This window comes from Carassius gibelio, chromosome B19 (assembly GCF_023724105.1).
Source record: "Carassius gibelio isolate Cgi1373 ecotype wild population from Czech Republic chromosome B19, carGib1.2-hapl.c, whole genome shotgun sequence".
Taxonomy (NCBI): domain Eukaryota; kingdom Metazoa; phylum Chordata; class Actinopteri; order Cypriniformes; family Cyprinidae; genus Carassius; species Carassius gibelio.
This window is the reverse complement of record NC_068414.1, coordinates 25,895,854-25,915,813: the sequence shown is the minus strand read 5'-3', so window position 1 is coordinate 25,915,813 and position 19,960 is coordinate 25,895,854. Positions and strand designations below refer to the sequence as shown.

Genomic DNA, 19,960 nt, shown 5'->3' with positions numbered 1-19,960 from the left:
AAATCAACCAATCACAATGCGCAAACGACCGGAAGTAGGCTGACGTTTCTAGACTCTCAAAACATGTTGACACCCGGTTCAGCTACATGACAGAGACACTCTCCATCTGCGTTATCTAGCAATCTATACAACAAGAGTTACAGCTCTTCAAGTAAACATGGATTACAGGTATAACGACTATAAAATATATATAGTGATAATCTCGGAAATATGGATTTGCATGCGGTCCATCTCGATGAATATACTGGGCGGGATTGCAGTAGGATTAATAAAACTCATCAGCTCATCCTCTAAGGCCACCACCAGTAATTTAGGTCGTATAATAAATAACTTACATGTATTGAAAAATGCGACATCATCTAGTGTACTTGTAAATACCATTAAAATCCACAACTATTTGTTATTTAGCGACATGATGCAAGTGAAATGTATCTAGAAAGTCGCTCTCGGTTTTAAGCAAACATGCTTTAGTACGATGAGCAAGAAACGTTATGTTTTACACCATCATATAATGAGTTCAGTGCGAATCTGTTATTTGCTGTATTGACTCGAGCGGTCATTGACGGTAAAGGCCTGAGCAGGGATGACAGCAGCATCAGTGCCCCATGCACACAGGCCTACTCGGCATCGCCCCATCCGGCTGGAATAGAGCAGGTCTTCTTCATCCAGCAGCACATGGGCTTAAACCAAAATGTATGTCAGCTCAGAAATATTTAAGCATCTAAAAAACATTTTAATGCAGTAAACTGATCTATAGTTTATTGCAAATTTTGTGTTGCTGAAACACGGCATGCAATTTTCAGTGTAAACATTTTTTTCTTTTGCTGCATCACTTTCAAAGTAGCATCAATAAATAAATATAAAGAGTATACACTTTGGTGAACATCTCTGGAGCTAAAATGAATCAGGAGGGAGTTATATTGTAAGATGTTATGTAAGCATATTGAAATACTTCAATAATACTTTCCGGGAGGCATAGTGTAAAATGTACCTTTTTATTCTGTAAAACCAATGTTTTCTGCATAGCTATGATTGTTTTATGGATCGCCAAGGTTTCTAAAAGTAAGATAAAAACATTTCAAATCACTATTTCAAGTCCTTTTATTTATTTGTTAAGAAGCTACGTAATAATGCAGGGTAATAAAAAAACTAATTCAGGGTGATACAAGTCCAAGTTAGGGTTTATTTTGCAATATTATTTAGCAATATTTGACTGAACAATATCCCTTGCCTATGTTATGAAAGAGAAACTGTGTTGGTTAAACCTCATTATTTCATTGTAAAGGTTTTTTTTTTTTTCTGCATCACTTTCAAAGAAGCACCAATTAATAAACATAAAGAATTTAACTTTGGGGAACATCTCTGGAATTAAAATGAATCGAGAGAGACTTATATTGTTAGATGTTATGTAAGCGTATTGAAATACTTCAATAATACCTCCTGGGCCATATTGTAAAATTTATGAATTAAAACCAATGTTTTCTGTATAGCTACAGTATGGTTGTGTTATGGCTAAAAGTAAGATAAAAACATTAAATAAAGTCATTTTATTTATTTGTTAAGGAGCTAAGTAATAATGCAGGGTAGTAAAAAAAAACTCAGGGTTTAGGGTTTATTTTGCAATATTTGACTCTATATTATGAAAGAGAAACTGTGTCGGTTAAACCTCATTATTTCATTATTTTGTAATTTTCATTCCTTCTTCTTTCAGGTAGACCAATCACAGACTTTCCTTGAGTGCTTATGATGTTGTCAGCCTGTAATACGGGAGCATCTGCTGGTGGAGGAGGAAGTGTTGTCATGGAGACGTCTAACTTCGCCCATGTCATCTTCCAGAATGTTGGGAAAAGCTTCCTCCCGCAGGCAGCGCTTGAATGTCATTACACCCTCACCCCCTTCATCACCCCACATCCCAAAGACTGGGTTGGCATCTTTAAGGTTGGTACACATTACATATTTCTCTAACATCTGGTCAATATTCAGGTTTTCATACACAGAAAAAAAAATTGTATCCACCCAATTTAATCTCACTTTTTTTCTCTACGCTCTTCTTTCATCTCGAAATTTAATCTTGCACTTAATCAAAAGGAAATGAGCACACGGAAACTTTACGTCTTGTTAAGATACAGTGACAGTTTATGACTGGTATAAAAGGCACTTCAAATCAACCAGATCTTTCCAGACAGCATTTAGAGTGGTGGGTTGCAGGGGAAAATGTGGACTGGAAAAAAGATGGTTAATCCGCTCAATATCGCTGTTGTTTTGATGGTTAGTTTACAGGGGAATAGAGTTGCGGTGTGAGTGAGTGTGTGGTGTGTGTGTGTGCTTGGGCTGTTGTGCTGGATGCTGTGGGCTTTTGCTTTAGTATTTTTATCTGTAATAAGATGTATTATAAGAACAGATATTAGCTGCTATGTGTAATGCATAACTGGATAAGAGTAGTCTTATATGGTAGACCATTATGGTTGGATGTGTTCTGACAACATCTATGGACTCATATTTAAATTATTAATGAGGTAATATGGGAATTATTCCTCAGGCATTCACACACACTCAGTACACACACCTTAACATGTGCTTTATATTACTTAGAGAACCACAGGCTCCCTCTGGTGGTTTTGAGAAAGTACGGCTTCAATTTTTACTCTGCTATAATAGAATTGCATTACATGCAACACTTAATTTCAATTTTTATGTAAAATGTTGTTAAATTGTATTTGAATAATTGCACTCTATTATTGTTTATTTTTACTTAAAATGCAGATTTTCTGTTTTAAATTATTAATTTAATATTTCCAATAAATGTTCTTAATTATATATATAAATAACTGTATTTTATCTTTTTATTTGTACAATTCTAAAGGTAATCATCTGCAATCTAATTTGTATATGCAGTATCCCTTTGTGTAAAAAATAAAAACTTTTTTTTTTTTTTTTTGCAGGGTGAACGAATACAGTACTCTTTATGAAGGCGTATGTTGAGGCACGTTGAAAATAGGCTACCTTTAAGCAATGCAAAAAATGCTATGTAATCATGCATATACACATACACTAGGTTTGTGCAAAGACACACACACACACTCGGTATACTCAAGTACTATATAATTAAGTTGTCGCGCACATGCCGAACATGTTCTTATGCACCTGATTTATAGTTACGTCAGCCTCTTATTATTTAATTTATCACTTAACGGTCATGTGTGTACAAGCATGGCTTGTTTGAAACACACTCGGATGCATCCCCTCTTTTTCTTTCCTCTTGCTCTCCTCTTTACTTCTCTTCTCTCTAATTAATAGGTGATTTCTTTACAGATGACTGCGTTCCAGATGAAAGCAGAATAATTTCCATAAAAAAAAAAGAGATTACAGATGTGATATATTGTAATCAAAGTAAATGTCAGGTTGTGCTGTGAAAAATCACGATGACAAATTGCTGATGTTGTGAGTGTGTGTCTCGTTTCTAACTGTAAGAAGTTACCGTATGTGACATGTTTATGATGGTGGACTAGATTCTTTTCTTCATTTTCATCATATTTCATTTAAAACTTCATAAAACCATGCAATCACTCATTTGCACACACACACACAAATACGGGTGGTTATGGAGGTGAACATTTTGCACGTGCTTTAAAGGCAGAAATGATGAAATTCACATGCACACTCACACTTTTAAGAGTAACCACACTATTTTTATCCGCCTTTGAAGCATGTGTAAAATTTTCACCTTTTTCCTGGTCCTTTTTTTTCCATTACGCCTCCTTTTCCAACCCTACACACACACACATACACACTGTGCCCCCTTTTCTGGCTAAGAAGTTCAGAAAGGAGGCTAAGTGTTTCCATTCCTCCTTGAGCTTATTGTGATATTTATAACCCGTGAAATCGATATGAGACAAAATAATGAGACTTTAGATCTCCTACAGGTTTAATGTATTGTTAGTAAGTAATGCTTCTTCTTTCTCACTCTCTTCCCATCTGTTTTGACTGGATGATCCGTAAACATTTTATGTAGTCTCCGTGTTGATATAGTTTTGCTTGTATCATTTTGGTCAAAATGAACTTTGTCTTTGTTTTATATGTTTTACTTATAACTGTTTTTTAAGGCCTTCAGTGGTCTGGCCACAAAAGTTTTAGTTCTGACTCACTTCTTGTTTGCTGTTTTTATGTGTGTGTGTGTGTTTGTGTGTGTTAGGTGGGCTGGAGCAGTGCAAGAGACTACTACACGTTTCTCTGGTCTCCCATGCCTGAAAACTACACTGAGGGATCCACTGTTCACCGAACCATCATCTTTCAGGGTACACACACACACACACACACACACACTCAATGTCAACATGTGATTTTACTTCTGTGTTTTGATATAGTGAAAAAGGAGAAAAGTGAAGGGTGGAACGTATTTATTTTGTTTTATTTGTTTTGTTTTGTTTGATTGGATGATAAAAATTGTTGTTTTTTTATTGTTATTTAAGTAAAAATGAAAGAGTCATCATTCTTGATTTCAGAACTTTTGAAAGTTTATGCAGACTGTATCTTTGATGTTTTGCTTTGCTTTGTTTTTGCTTTACTTTGTTTGTAGATGACCTTTCTATTGTAAGTTATAGTATAAGATAATGCGTCTTATAAAGAGGAAACCTGTAATCAAATACTCTACGTGCTGTTTCCTAGGATATTATGTTCCCCGTAGTGATGGTGAGTTTTATCAGTTCTGCTATGTCACACACACGGGTGAAATCAGAGGTGCGAGCACACCATTCCAGTTCCGCCCGGCCACACCCACAGGGGAGGAGCTACTGACCATGGAAGATGACGGGAACTCAGACATACTGGTTGTGACGACAAAGACTGAGCTACTTGAGGTATGCAAATCACACAAACAAGAATTAAAATCCCTGCTTTGTTCCAAAACCTAAGGCAACACAGGTGCATTCTTGATACAAAACGTAGGCAACCTAACCACGCTGTCTCTTGAGCTAACTTGTTATATTCAAATTATAAAGCAAAATTTCATGTATTTTGCAATGATGCATTGTGAATAAAGGACGACAGACAGACAGACAGACAGACAAATCAGTCACTTATGAGCTTCCATTATGGTAAGATGCTGTCTTAGATAGCAGCTGTATATGTAGGAAGCAAGGCTCCTCACTAGGTTTTGGAACAAAGCTTGTGTGTCATTTTTTAGTCTTATAATCTTTATATGTGTGCATGAGCAGCAGCGTGTAGAGGAAGTTCAACAGGAGTGCAAAGAACTGCAGAAAGCACTACGCCTCCTCACACAGGAGAGAGATCAACTACAGGAGAGACAGAGACAACAGAACCAGGTACTAAATACACACTCGCGCATAAAAGTGACCAACCAACGAAGCAGCCAAGATGGCTTACACACACACACAGTGTTTAAACAGCATGTAACACACACCAGAGATCACAAGTTCAAGTTATCTGCACATCAAAGCGCTCTCCTGTGTGTGTACGTACACATTGGTGCTTTAAGACTTTCTGTCTCCAAGTGTAAAACGCTTCTCTGTTTGACTGACGGTGAACATACTCCCACAAAGCACTTTATCTTATCAGATAATGGCCGTGTGTGTGTGTGTGTCTCTGTGTGCATTACTGACCTTCCCCATAAAGTCATGTGATTTATCCATACTTAATTCTGACTGTGCTGAGGATGATTTACTTAGAGTGAAAGAATTGGGAGTTTGAGAAGCAGAGAAAGAAGAGAGAGTGAGACAGAGAAAAGTTTACTTGGGCATCTGTTATCATGGTGGTGCCATGTCGACCACAGAGGGTAGACATGACGTCAAACGTGTGCACGCAGCCAGGAGTTAATGTCCACCAAAACCACTCAACAGAAAGGAGGAGACCTGCCCAGTCACTGAGACAACAGCAGCCAGTCACGCGATTTTCTCTCTCTTGTTCGTCTGCTAATTTTGATTATATTTAAAGGTGCTGAATGTGATTTCTTTTTTGGAATACCACACATAATATGTCACTACTACCTGACACATTTAACTCAAAATGTGTCCTGCCTGTATTTGTAAAAGCCTAATGCTTTTTAAAAAGCATAAAAATAGTTTGTCTTGTCAATCATTTAATATCTAAGCAGTTTGCAAACTTTCGATTGGCTGATGTCTCATTAGTGGGTGGGGTTTAAATAAGGGTTTGTGATAGTTAAATAAATGCATTAATGTTTGTTGATAGCCCAGATTTTTTGTTTCCTATTAAAATCTCCTTTATTAAAAAAATGTAATCTGCATTTTTTGAACCTTTTGTCATTCCTGTTAATTTGACTTTACAAAATATAGTAATATGATGGTATTATCATTATTCAGGTATCAGATGGTAATATCATAGTACTCTGATATAGGCTATATGCTATATACAATATTGTCAAATATTATTAACATTTTTGGTTACACTTAATTTTGTGTCCTTGTTACAGAGTAATTATACATTAAATTACTGAGTAATATTAATTAACTGCATGCACTTACTACATGGTAAGGTTTATGATTAGGGTTTATCTTAGTGTTGCTTGCATGTATTATGCATAATTTATTATTATTACAATAGTAAGTACTTGTAACATATGTAACAAGGACACCTTAAAATAAAGTTTTACCCAATCTTGTTTTAATATATTTTAAAATGTAATTAGATTTCTTCAATTTACTTCCATACTTAGAGTCACATGATCGTTCAGAATTAATTCTAATATGCTGATTTGCTGCTTAAGAAATGTTTCTATTCTATTCTATTCTATGTTTCTATATATAACCCGATTAAACCCGATTCCAAAAACACAGATTCCAAGAGAGTTGGGACACTGTACAAATTGTGAATAAAAATAGAATGCAATGATATGGAAGTTTCAAATTTCAATATTTTATTCAGAATACAACATAGATGACATATCAAATGTTTAAACCCAGAAAATGTATCATCTTAAGGGAAAAATAAGTTGATTTTGAATTTCATGGCATCAACACATCTCAAAGTTGGGATAAGGCCATGTTTACCACTGTGTGGCATCCCCTCTTCTTTTTATAACAGTCTGCAAACGTCTGTGGACTGAGGAGACAAGTTGCTCAAGTTTAGGAATAGGAATGTTGTCCCATTCTTGTCTAAAACAGGCTTCTTGTTGCTCAACTGTCTTAGGTCTTTTTTCGTTGCATTTTCCTCTTTATGATGCGCCAAATGTTTTCTATGGGTGAAAGATCTGGACTGCGGCTAGCCATTTCAGTACCAGGATCCTTCTTCTATGCAGCCATGATGTTGTAATTGATGCAGTATGTGGTCTGGCATTGTCATGTTGGAAAATACAAGGTCTTTCCTTAAAGAGACAACATCTGGAACTTGGATATACCTTTCAGCATTGATGGTGCCTTTCCAGATGTGAAAGCTGCCCATGCCACACGCACTCATGCAACCTCATACCATCAGATATGCAGACTTCTGAACTGAGCGCTTATAACAACTTGGGTTGTCCTTGTCCTCTTAAGTTCGGATAACATGGCTTCCCAGTTTTCCAAAAATAACTTAAAATTTTGATTCTTTGCCACTCATCACACATTTTAAATGAGCCTTGGCCCAGAGAAAACACCTGCGCTTCTGGATCATGTTTAGATATGGCTTCTTTTTTTGACCTATAAGAGTTTTAGCCGGCAATGGCGAATGGCACGGTGGACTGTGTTCACCAACAATGTTTTCTGGAAGTATTCTTGAGCTCATGTTGTGATTTCTATTACAGTAGCATTCCTGTATGGGATGCAGTGCCGTCTAAGGGCCTAAGATCACAGGCATACAGTATGGTGTTCTGGGCCTTGACCCTTACGCACAGATATTGTTCAAGATTCTCTGAATCTTTGGATGATATTATGCACTGAAGATGATGTTGACTTCAAACTCTTTGCAATTGTTCTCTGGGAAACTCCTTTCTGATATTGCTCCACTATTTTTCGTGGCAGCATTGGGGGTATTGGTGATCCTCTGCCCATCTTGACTTCTGAGAGACACTGCCACTCTGAGAGGCTCTTTTTATACCCAATCATGTTGCCAATTGACCTAATAAGTTGCAAATTGGTCCTTCAGCTGTTCCTTATATGTACATTTAACTTTTCCAGCTTCTTATTGCTACCTGTGCAAACTTTTTTGGAATGTGTAGCACTCATGAAATCCAAAATGAGCCAATATTTTGCAGGACATTTCAAAATGTCTCACTTTCAACATTTGATATGTTATCTGTATTCTATTGTGAATAAAATATAAGTTTATGAGATTTGTAAATTACTCCATTCCCTTTTTACTCACAATTTGCACAGTGTCCCAACTTTTTTGGAATCAGGTCAGGTTTGTGTATATATGTGTATATAAATAAAGCTTATTTTAAGAATTGTGTTAATTTCTTTAAAAAAATCTTACCCAAAACCTTTGAACAGTAGTGTACCAGTGTAAAGGCAGTTTATTTAGTTGGTCTATATCTTGTTTTATCCCTATTTAACTAATTATCTCCTATAATTGACTTTTAACATTTTTCTTACGCTTGAAAGAGTGCTAAATGGCATAAAAATAAGTAAATAATAAAACAATGTAAACACCATCAATACCAAAGAATATTGTGGTGATCCCCACCCTTTGCATTGTTTATTTAATATGGCCAACTAATTTCATCCATGTACCACATTTTACAATGTAAAATCCATTTCACAAAATGTGATTTTCCCTCAGCATAAAAAAAAAATAAAAAAATCTTTGCAGATTCCGTTTGGCTCTGATGTGGTGTTGATGTTTGACTGCACAACAAGCACATTAAACTCTTAAATGCCCAGAAAACAGCAGGATGTGATTCAGTTGGTTTGCTGGTCTTTCAGCGCCCCCTGGTGTTTCTTCTGGAGACCCTATTGACGTCTGTAAGTGTGAATTATGAGTGTCTCAAAGGACAAAGAACACCACAAATAAAACATTAACACTTTTATAATTCTCTCTCACACCCCAGTCACACAAACCCTTTCATATGCCATAAGTGTGCGTGTGTCTGTTAAACTGTCAGAACCTACATATGAAAATAGACTTCCTCTTTATCCTGAGAACATAAGTATATATTTTGTGGCTGCTAATTTTACGACCTCACATTTTATTTGACTGTGCTGCAATTCTGAAACATCATCGGCTGTAAAACACCACGAGTCACCAGATTAGCCGGAGGACAAGGCGTGTGTGCATGCTTTCAAAACCAGATGTTACTGTGATTTACTGATGAAGACTGTTAAATATAAGACACCGCCGCAACAAAAGTGAAATCGAAGCCCCCTCTTTTCCTGCTGACATCATACTATTGGAAAATGAACTTCAGACATGGACTGTTTTTTTTTTTTTTCTGAGAGAGAGGGGGAAAGTCTGGATCAGAATAGTACCTGCATTTCTGATAATTATTTTATCTTTCAGTTAAGTCTCCTGTAAACTGCCACATTATCAAAAGAGTCTGGGAAGCCTCTATTATTCCCAATGAATTACTCTGTTATTTCATTTTCTGTGTCTAGTAACAATCCTAATAAATTTCTAAACCTGTATATTTTTAAGTTATTAAAAAAAAAACTATATTCTGTGTTTGAAGAACTTGTTTAACCTCTTAACTTAAATATTTTAATTGCTTATATAGTATTATTTATAATACTAATTATTATTTTTTAAATAATTGGTTAGCTCACTTTTGATAGATTTTTACTATTGGATAAAATGCTTGGAGTGTTTTGATTGGCTGGGAGGTGTGATTGATTGCATCTGCTGTCCAATCGCAGGAGCTGCAGAAAAGCTTGAGCGAGGAGAAGGAGGAGGCTCAAACCCGAGTCAAACAACTTGAACAGGACCTGCTAGAAATCACACAAAAAGCTGTTCTTAAAGAGACTGAACTGGACTGGTAAGGCCCGAACACACATTACCTGATATGAATATAATTATAGTATTTACATATCTAAAATAGGATCCAAAAGTCTAAGACAAATGCTATTATTGTGTATTTATTTGAATTGTATTATTTTCTATTTTAGTTAGATTTTATTATTCTACCAGAATCACAATTTGAGGTAAATAAAAAGAAATTCAAAATATTAGCATTTTATTTGATGAGTGCAGCCCTCATGCTCTGCAGGATTGTGTAAAGCCTGATGATCATGTTCTCATATTTTTGACACGATCCATTGACCATCTTGTATTTCAATGGAGGCAAAAATATGTGATCAAATTTGATTATATGATTAGTGACCTACAAAGAAATATATAGACCTATTTATATTTTATTTAATAATGTTTCTGTTTACATTTTTACATTTTTTGATTTTCAAGTCTGGATTAGATTTTGACTTGGACTCTCAGGATGAGAATGCAGATTTATAGTTGAGAATTTATATGGTGTGTATATATTTTTTTTGTGGTGTCCAGTTTAAGAGACAGGCTGCAGAAGGTGATTTCTGAGAGAGACGGTCTACAAACTCAACTGAAGAATGAAAGAGACGAGAGGGAGCTTTACAAAGTAAGTGCTTGTAGGATCTACAGGTTACAAACTGTAATCATACACATCGATCAGTCATGGGACATGCATTGATCCGTGGTGTGTGTTCACGCTTACAGTCTCACGTGCGCAGTGCCGAGCTGGAAAACACTAAACTCAGTGCTGAGCTGCAGATGCTGAAGGCAATGGAGCTAAACCGAGAGGTCACCATCGCACAGTACCAGGAGGAACTGCACAGGCTACGCACAGAGAGGGACACACACCCCGCTGATGCCGTAATAGATGTTTATTTAAAGAATAAATACAAATACAGTAAATATATTTACTACCGGTCAAAAAAACTACTATTTAAATGTTTGGGATAAGAAAGATGTAAATGAAAAAAAATGTAAATCTTTTATGCTGCATGGATACTCTAAAATTTTGAGTCTACAAAGGATTTACATTTCAAATACATGTTGTTCTTTTGAATATATTATATTTCAAATATATGTTGTTCTTTCAATTCATCAAAGAATCAGATTTCCATCAAAATATTAAGCAGCGAAACTGTTTTCAACATTGGTAACAATAAGAACCATTATTAATAATTGAGCACTTAAAATAATTGTGTGCTGTATCAGCATATTCAAATAATTTTTAAAGATTTACAGTATTTTTTATCAAATAATTGCAGCCTTGTTGAGTATATATACTATATAGTGCTTGTTCACATAAATCATACTTTTTTTATGTATGATTACAGGGTCTGAAAGAGCAGTTGCGTCAAGCTGAGGAGCAGCTCCAGGCCACGCGGCAGCAGGCCGCTATGTTGGGTTCCGAGTTACGTGATGCCTCCGGTGGGCGAGATCGCACCATGGCTGAGCTGTACCGTGCCGATCAGGAGACAGAAGACCTACGAGCCTGTTTAGCTGAAGCCCAGGAAGAATGCAGACATGCTCAGAATCAGCTTGACAGGATGAGAAGCCAGGCATCACAGGAAGTGGTAACCACAACTAACTGTCCCTTATTTTTATTTGATTGTGAAGATCTGTTAATCACAATTTGAAGAACACATGGTTTAGATGCAATATTTAGACAGTGTGTGAACTGTGAGATAACTCTCTTTTTTGGGTTCTTGCTTTTATTTTATTTTATTTTATTTATAGCAGGGCAGGGCTGGCGTGGGTGTGGTTTCAGAGCTGGAGGCGGAGCTACAAAAGGAGGTCGAGGAACTAAAGCTGCGTCTGAATATGGCTGCAGAGCACTACAAAGAGAAATACAGAGAGTGCCAACGTTTGCGAAAACAAGTCACCAAACTGACTCAGCAACAAGAGACGCAGCAGGGCGTGAGTCACTGAAATAATGGATTTACCCAGTTGTACATTTTACCAAAAAATTATGATACACTTAATTTGTACGCAAGTCGTTAAGCAATCATACATTTTGTTTTTATGTAAATTAGTTGAGGTTTATAGTGTGAAAGCACCCTCCTATATTTTTGTGTGAAATCTTAAAATATGACATATGTTTTAGGACTGTAACAGGAATGATGCCTCTACAGAGACCACACAGGAGTTACACACACCAGATGCAGAGACGCCTCCCACAGGTACTGGCAAGGAGACAAATAAATCAAAACACATTTAAACTCCAACACACATCGTCAAACTAGTTCCTTTAGGAATTCATAAAAAAAGTAAAAAACAATTTACAAATGATTAAATAAATAAAAATTAGTAATAAACCCTTGACGGTCAGTATGTGTATGTGTTATTTGTTTTTTGTTTTTTCAGGAATGCAATGCTTCAAATAAATGGCATTTATCAACAAATATGTATATGTATATCAATTTTTACAATTAAGCAGTGCAACCGTTTTCACTGGTAATAATAAATGTTTCTTGAGTATCAATCAGCATCTTGTACTAATTTCTGAATGATCATGTGATACCAAAAAACTGTAATAATGGAGTAACATATTAAACAAATATTATTAAATACTAAACAGTTCATTTGAATTCAAATAGTATTTCCCTATATTACACTTTTTACTATATATTTGGATCAAATAAGTGCAGCATTGTTGTTAATTATTATTGGTTTTTGTGTCACATCACACAGCAGTTTCACGACTAATGTTTTATATGCTCTATAATATTGTGGCCAAATTCTTATGCATTAACTTTTCTTTCATATTTGAAAGATCTATATCCTGCTGAGATCAAACCTGTGACACAAAGAGATGCCGAGAGATTGGGAATTGAAGGCAGACCTGGACAGGAGAGGAAGGAAGAGAAAAAAGAGGAAGAGGAGGAAGACGATGAAGACGAAGATGAGGAGGATGAGGAGGAGGAGGAAGAGGAGTGCAGTGTGTCAGTCGAAGCTGAGCTTGCTTGCATGGAGGAGAAATGGAGAGAGCAATGCACCATCAATGAAAGCCTGAAGCTCCTGCTAGCCAGTGAGGAGCAGCGGTTTAAAGTACGTAAACACACACACACACACACATGTACATACATGATTCAGGTTCCTTCAACCTCACAGGCAAGAGCAAACCACAGATACTCATACACATTCATTTGCATAAGATGTCAGTGCACGCAAGCATGCAAACAATCCCAGATGAACTTCCACGGGTTGATTTTGGGTCCGGTTCACTGAGGTATAACATTTCCGTCAGTCTTGTGAGTGCGTGTGAACACAGCAGTCATTAAGGACAGAGCTGGCCAAGTGGAAAGGAGGTCGTAAAGGTCTCTTCTTGTCTGAGTATTTAGACAAAGCTGGAGCCACCATCAAAAGGAAAGTCTTTTATTTACAGCGTGTTTAAACGCATGCACACGCTCTCGCCAAATGCTTTATGACTGTTTGCTGGAGAGCAGGGTACGATCGTAGTAAACCCATTTCAACTGAACTTCAAACCCAAACAAGCTTTGACACAATGATAACTCAGAGAGAGAGAGAAAGAGGAGATCAGCAGACCACAAAAATAGGAATTTATAATATTTAATATTATAAGAATAATAATATCAGCATATTAGAATGATTTCTGAAGGATCATGTGACACTGAGGACTGGAGTAATCTAATGATGGTGAAAATACAGCTTTGACATCACAGGAATAAATTACATTTTCAAATATATTTACATATTATGTTCAATTATTATTTAAAATTTGTAATAATTGTCAGTATGTCTGTTTTTACAAGACTTTAAAATTGAACTTTTGAGCTATTAACTTTGTAGGGTTTCTAGCCTGAACAAGTCAGTTATCTGGGTAAAAAAAATGCTCCAAAATTGCCAGTCCAGAATTCTGATTGCCTAATAGCCTATATATGCTTGCTTAATAATCTATAGCCACTCCTCATCTGTTTTTAAATATTATAGGACTCGCAACTCACAACTCTGTCCCGTGCCTTTAGTGTTTAGAATCACACACTTCACTTTCAAGTGGTGCTTTTAGAGCAGTTATAAAACATATGTCCAGATGCCACTCAAAATAAATCATATGTATTCCTTGATAGACTCGAGTGGCAGAGAAGGACAGAGAGGTGTCTGCTCTGAGGGAGAGTCTTGTGGTGGTCACCAGGGAGAAAGAGAGACTGGAAAAGGTAAGAGCATTTATAGTATAAACCTGTTCTTATCATTTTTGTTCCTATAAACAGTTTGTTGCTATACTATACTCACGTATTGTGTTCTTTCTTTGCTATCCAAAGATCCGAAAAGCTGCAATATCTCCTAAAGCTGGTGTTATTAGCTTGATCTTCTAAATGTTAATGAGAATGTTTAAATATTAAATACCTTAATTTGATTCTGAGCAGGTAAGACGCTGAAATCAGACAGAGTGTGATTGTTTGAGCCCCCCGAGAGTCACGGCTAAATGCCACATTGGGCTTCCTGGTTACCTATCAGCACTTGTGTTAAATGTTAAATGTGCGAATAATTCTTCTAATCATGACTCATGAATATGAGGTCAAAGGAGAAGGAAAGAAAGAACAAGAAAAAAGCAAGGAGAGTTCTGCACTGTGTCAGTGCTATTTAAAGATTGGTAATATAGTACTCAAGATTTCAGTTTCTTTGGTTGAAGCTTGTTGGCCAAAGAAGTTTAATTCAGGTTTTTTGTAGTGTATCATTTGTAACATTGATTATGAGATTATTTCAGTGCTGTAATTTAAGCTTCAAGCCAGGTTTTTTCTTTATCTTTTGCAGTTTCAGTGACAATATTTGTTTTCGCTACTTTTATTCATGTGAGCAATAAGTAAGTGTTTCCTGTCGGGTGTGTTGGGAAGTCACTTTGCGATCATATATTTGTTTTTCTTGCAGGAGCTGCAGGAGTGGATGAACCGAGTAGAGGCTGCAGGGAGTCAGAGGACAGACGGAAGAGAGCCAATGATTCTGCGATACCCACTGCCCTATACACAAGACCAACCTCCACTGGTGCCCCAACAACCAGCTGACCTGCAGTACGGAAACCCCTATTCAGAACAAGAGACCCGGGGTGGGTGCACCCTTTCGTCTACTTTTATTTATTTATTATGAATTTTTAAAGTATGTATAGTAAAAAAAACTACTAGATTATGTGAAAAAATTTAGATTGTCAATAATGACCTGTTTATGTTTTTTTTTTTTTTATACTAAAGTAATAAAAGAGTTTACTTAATTATTCAAACAATACTGTTTTAGTCAGTAGGATTTTTGTTGTTGTTTAAAGAAGTCTCTGACCAAGGCTAAATTTGTTGAATCATAAATATTATTGCGTGCATCACAGTTGTTTTTATTTATATTCATATATATATATATATATATATATATATATATATATATATATATATATATATATATATATATATATATATATATATATATATATATATATATTAAATATATATATATATTAAATATAATTTATTCCTGTGATCAAAGCTTAATTTTACAGCAGTCAATAATCTAGTTTTCAGTGTCACGACACATCAGAAATCATTTTTTTATTGTATATATTTATATATGCTAATAAAAATTTAGTATGTCTTTTTATATGAATAAGTGTTATATATTTGTTTTGCAAAATTGGTAGAGTATTGAGAACATTGAATCTGATTTGTAACTACTAAAAGTTTTTGTGAGGTGACAGCCCTAATCAAAGCTTCCTGAATTGTTGTTGCTTAGACGGAGCAGACGGGGCATTATCCCCAGAACAAACCTGCCGGCCCCCTCCTTTGGCTCCTCCCCCGTGGGGTGGTCCTGTGGTCTGCAGTCAGCCATCACGCAGCCTCAGCCCCCCTGATGGCCTGGAGAATCCCACTGAAGAGCGGCCAAACGTAAGGAAACCTGCTGTACACAAAGACGGAGCAGTGGAAACATTTAGAAAACTCCACAACAACTTCTATTGTGTATATTTCTTTGGCAGCCACATAGATGTATAATAGGCATGGTCTGTTTTAATGTAGCTTCACACTGCTATAAGTAGTGTTTGATGGATAGTATTGGAAGAGTGCGTTTTAATCTGGACAGCGTCATTTTTAAAGCTGTTGCTTATCTGCAGTACATTGTTAAAACACATCCTGTCTGATGCTACAATGACATTTAGCAGATTTTATTTTTTTCCTGATGTTAAAGCTTTAAAACTGATTTCCAACCTTTTTGGTCACAGCACCATTGATAAAACTGATAAGTTCCTCTTTACATCTTAATGATATTATACTGCATTTCAATAACTTAACAACACATCTGCGTGTTCATGGTTATCTGATGTTGGTTAATGGTCACATAAGATTAAGGCAAACAAAAGATCGAATCTTTTTATTGCAGTTTTGTTTTAATAATTTATAAAGGTATCATTTAGCATTGTCTTAAAAAGGATAGCTATTATTACAGTGATTCACAAAAATTCACTTTATTCCTGTCTCTTTAATGATCTGCCCATTTGTTGTTGTTTTTTTTTCACACTGTCAACCCTACACCTACACCTTTACCTATCTTAAACCTAACCAGACCACCAAACCGTAACCATATCCCACCTCAACAGCAGCAAAAGTGATTTGGGTTGTGCTTTTATTTACAGCACATGCACTTACATGTACTTAGTGTACTTGCCTAAGAAAGTACTAGGTGATATTAGGAAGGTAACTTCATGGGATAACGTTATGTTTAGGGTTATGTCCAGGGTTAGTGCTTAGTTATTACTCAGTTTTGTGATTATTATAAGTACATTGTAAGTATTGTAAAATAAAGTGCTACCGTGATTTGCAATGCAGCAGAAACGCAATAACTAAATTGTACCAAACAATTCATTATTTTTGATGTAAAAACATTATAGTTAAAGACACCTGATATAAATGATTAAATATAAAGTACCAATAAAGCTAATTTATATGACTCGTCAGCTTTTATTTTTGTAAGTTTAGAGCTAATAACTGGGTGTTATTGTGCCAGTTTTTACACTGATATGTGGCATTACCATGTATTTTTGTCACCCTTTAGCAACCTTTACTACTTCGTCCTCTCTCTCAGCCTTTCTTTCTGTTTTTCAGCCTTTCCTCTTGACTTCAAACTCTTTGATTCACTCTTTTTTTCATCTTCTCTTCCTCGCTGCCCTCAGCGTTCCCCGCACTCTCAGACCTCAGTTCATAGGTGAATACAGAGGTGGTTAATTTGCATGAAACGGCAATTAAGGATTTTCTCTTTTGAGCTCGTTAGCGGATTAGAGTGACGAGGCTAGAGGCTCGTTAGAGAGAGATGTTGACGAGGGCTATGCTAATTGGCTGGTGGTGCCGGCCTGTGATATTTGAGGGTGCAGATCGGCGCTGACCCCTTTCTCCTCCTTTCTCGTTTGCTGCGTTAAAAGCCCATTAACCTTTGCAGGAAGCTGGCTGTGTGCAGACAGGCGTGGCTTTTCGTCGGAAGTGTGGGGGTGTGTGTGTGTGTCTGTGTGTCTGTGTGAGATCTTAGCTGTTATGTCTCAATAGAGAGGTGACAGCTAAATGTGTCCACTGAAGACCATTGTATTGTTATGTCTCAGTCAAGAAGAAATGATGTGTATGTTTCATTTTGCTTTTATGTCTTTCTTAGGGAGGTGATGGTGAGGCCCCTGCAGTCTGCGATCATCAGAGCCTGGAATCTAACCAGAGCCACACCAGCTTCTGCTTTGATACCAGGTAAATGTTTGGAAAGACATGCTATCGCACTCCTACTTTGTTTGCAATGTGTATACTGTACACCGTTTGCATTGAATGCCTAGAAATAGTATATTTGCCAAAATTTGTGGTATACAATAAAGCATACTGTGTAAACCACTGTATGCTCTAGACCCAAGTGACAAATTTGATTTTATTTTTGGTTGTTAAAAAATGTTTGTGAAAATGAAGCCCAATGATGCAATAATGTAAATGTATGTGTACATTTTATTTCATATTTCTTTCTAGGGATTTTCTCATTATTCGACCTGAATGGCAAAGTTTTTGGAGGACATATCAAAACAATGTTTTTTTTTACATTTATTTAAAAAATGAAATAAAATATTACCTATTCTGTTTTTATTTTAATGTTAGCTAAGGTTTTAGTACTGTTTTTATTTAATTTTATTTCCATTTTATTATAATGTTTTAAAAAGTCTATATAGTTTTAAGTGGTTTTGATTTTGAGTTTTTTTTTCTTATTTTTTTTTCCTTGTTTATATTTATTTTATTTCAAGTATTGGAAATACTTTTATGATGCTTTTAATTTTTGTTACTAATAATAACCCCGATAACCAGTGAGCTAGTTTTTCATTGAAAAATTGAATTGATTTTCCATTTCCAAGGTGACAACTGACAGACAGTAATTTTCTCTTTTATGCTGAGATAACTTAATAATCACTTGCTGACTAAACCGTAGTGAGATTGACAGCTGCATGCTGCTGTTTAAAATATTTACTTTGTCATAGTTTCCATTGTAAACTTGTAGTAGGCATTGTCTTGCATATTATATATTACACCGTAAGCAATAAGCGATCTTTCTTCCAAACGCCTCCCATAGTTGTATATTAAAACACTCTCTCTTTCTTTCTTCCCCACCCAGACCTGATGTTCATAAGCGTTGTCCCCTGTGTGAGGTGATCTTCCCGCCACACTTTGAGCAAAGCAGTTTCGAACGACACGTGGAGTCTCACTGGAGGGTATGTCCCGTCTGCAGCGAGCAGTTTCCTCTGGACTGCCAGCAGCATCTCTACGAAAAGCATGTGCTCACACACTTTGATGACAATGTTCTGAACTTTGACAATTTTGATTAGAGAAGAAAAAAATATTGATTTGCTTTTAGTTCAATATAAAACGCCTCAGGTGATTCAGGGGCTTCAGTGTTTTGTTCGAAACACGCTGATGTTGTCACTTTGTCGTAACCGCTGCACTCATGCCAGGAGGACTATATTTGATTTGCACATAGACAAACATTTATTCAGATATTTAAACTTCTAAGGGAAAGAATACTGTAATAATGGTCTTCATGTATAATAGATATGTAAGAAGAAGAAAAAAAAACAAAGAAAAAAAAGGAAAAGCACTTTTTTTAGTTTAAAATTGTGTAATACTGATTGCGCTTTAAAATGAGAGCTTTAGGTTGTTGTTTATTGAAATGTAAATTCATTTTAAAGGACCAATGATGCAATGATGGTATATGTTTATTTTGCCAGAAGAAAATGACAATAATTAACCCAAATCAAATTGAATGCTTTACTCTTAAATGCTTTCTTTGTGAAACACAATCACTAGAAACATTCATTTAAAGGGATAGTTCACCTAAAATTGTATCACCTCATATAACATTCTTCTGTGAAACTAAATGCTGGTTTTGCTTTACATCTTATTACAATAAATATGGACCAGAGCTTTTCAGAAAAGATGTAAAGGCACTATAAAAAAAATATCATAAAAGTGGTTTAAAACTGTTTAAGTTGAGCCCATGAACTGAATTATGGAAGTCTGTTTTTGCCACAGTTTCGAGCTCATTTGTGTAAAAATCTATTTATTTAGTGGCAAAAACAATTCATTTAGGAAGCTTTAAAGCTACAGTATCAATTTATCCTACTAGTGGCTCTTTTCAATAATCCAATTACCATTAAATGGTCTTATTTTATGTGATAATGATGACACAACATTTGTTTTTAAGTGAACTACTTCCAAATAACAAAGTGACTCAATTCAGAGAGCCAGAGTGCTAAAACTATGGCTGTGGATTGGACAGCGACTTTTCAGTGCATCATTGGTTCAAGCATAACTTAATACCTTCAGTTTCAGCATATTATCCATCATACAATTCCTGCTTGAAATCCATTCAGCCAACAAAAGCTGATGCTTCACACTTAAGTGTGCCAGGAAGTTTAACTTCGGGTTGCTCTGTGGTTGTGTGTATCAAGTGTACGTTTATTAATAAAGAATGCTACAGCTCAAGTTCATTCAACTGAACATTTGTCCTTTAATCAATCATTACATCAACGGAAACG

The 19,960-nt window shown here is 35.9% G+C and overlaps 1 protein-coding gene across 2 annotated transcripts; it reads left to right on the top strand.

Moving 5' to 3' along the window:
- The first annotated feature begins 39 nt into the window (after window positions 1-39).
- On the top strand, window positions 40-19,922 carry tax1bp1a (Tax1 (human T-cell leukemia virus type I) binding protein 1a). Of its 2 annotated transcripts, none has more exons than XM_052584319.1 (17): window positions 40-168; window positions 1,712-1,938; window positions 4,193-4,295; window positions 4,666-4,856; window positions 5,214-5,321; window positions 9,801-9,919; window positions 10,441-10,531; window positions 10,630-10,785; window positions 11,256-11,495; window positions 11,659-11,838; window positions 12,026-12,101; window positions 12,695-12,969; window positions 14,010-14,096; window positions 14,809-14,983; window positions 15,652-15,803; window positions 17,554-17,639; window positions 18,541-19,922. In XM_052584319.1, the coding sequence occupies exons 2-17, from the start codon at window positions 1,744-1,746 to the stop codon at window positions 18,749-18,751; spliced, it is 2,445 nt and encodes an 814-aa protein (XP_052440279.1). In that variant the 5' UTR covers window positions 40-168; window positions 1,712-1,743; the 3' UTR covers window positions 18,752-19,922. The 2 variants fall into 2 exon arrangements, with proteins under 2 accessions (XP_052440279.1, XP_052440278.1); XM_052584318.1 differs by lacking the exon at window positions 40-168 and adding an exon at window positions 250-693.
- Window positions 19,923-19,960: the final 38 nt, after the last annotated feature.

Bases quoted from the DNA above. Each gene is read 5' to 3' on its own strand.
- tax1bp1a (XM_052584319.1), top strand. From the start codon at position 1,744: ATGATGTTGTCAGCCTGTAATACGGGAGCATCTGCTGGTGGAGGAGGA. The intron at 10,786-11,255 runs GTAATAGATGTT...GTATGATTACAG, and splicing joins ACACACACCCCGCTGATGCC to GGTCTGAAAGAGCAGTTGCG. The intron at 17,640-18,540 runs GTAAATGTTTGG...TTCCCCACCCAG, and splicing joins AGCTTCTGCTTTGATACCAG to ACCTGATGTTCATAAGCGTT.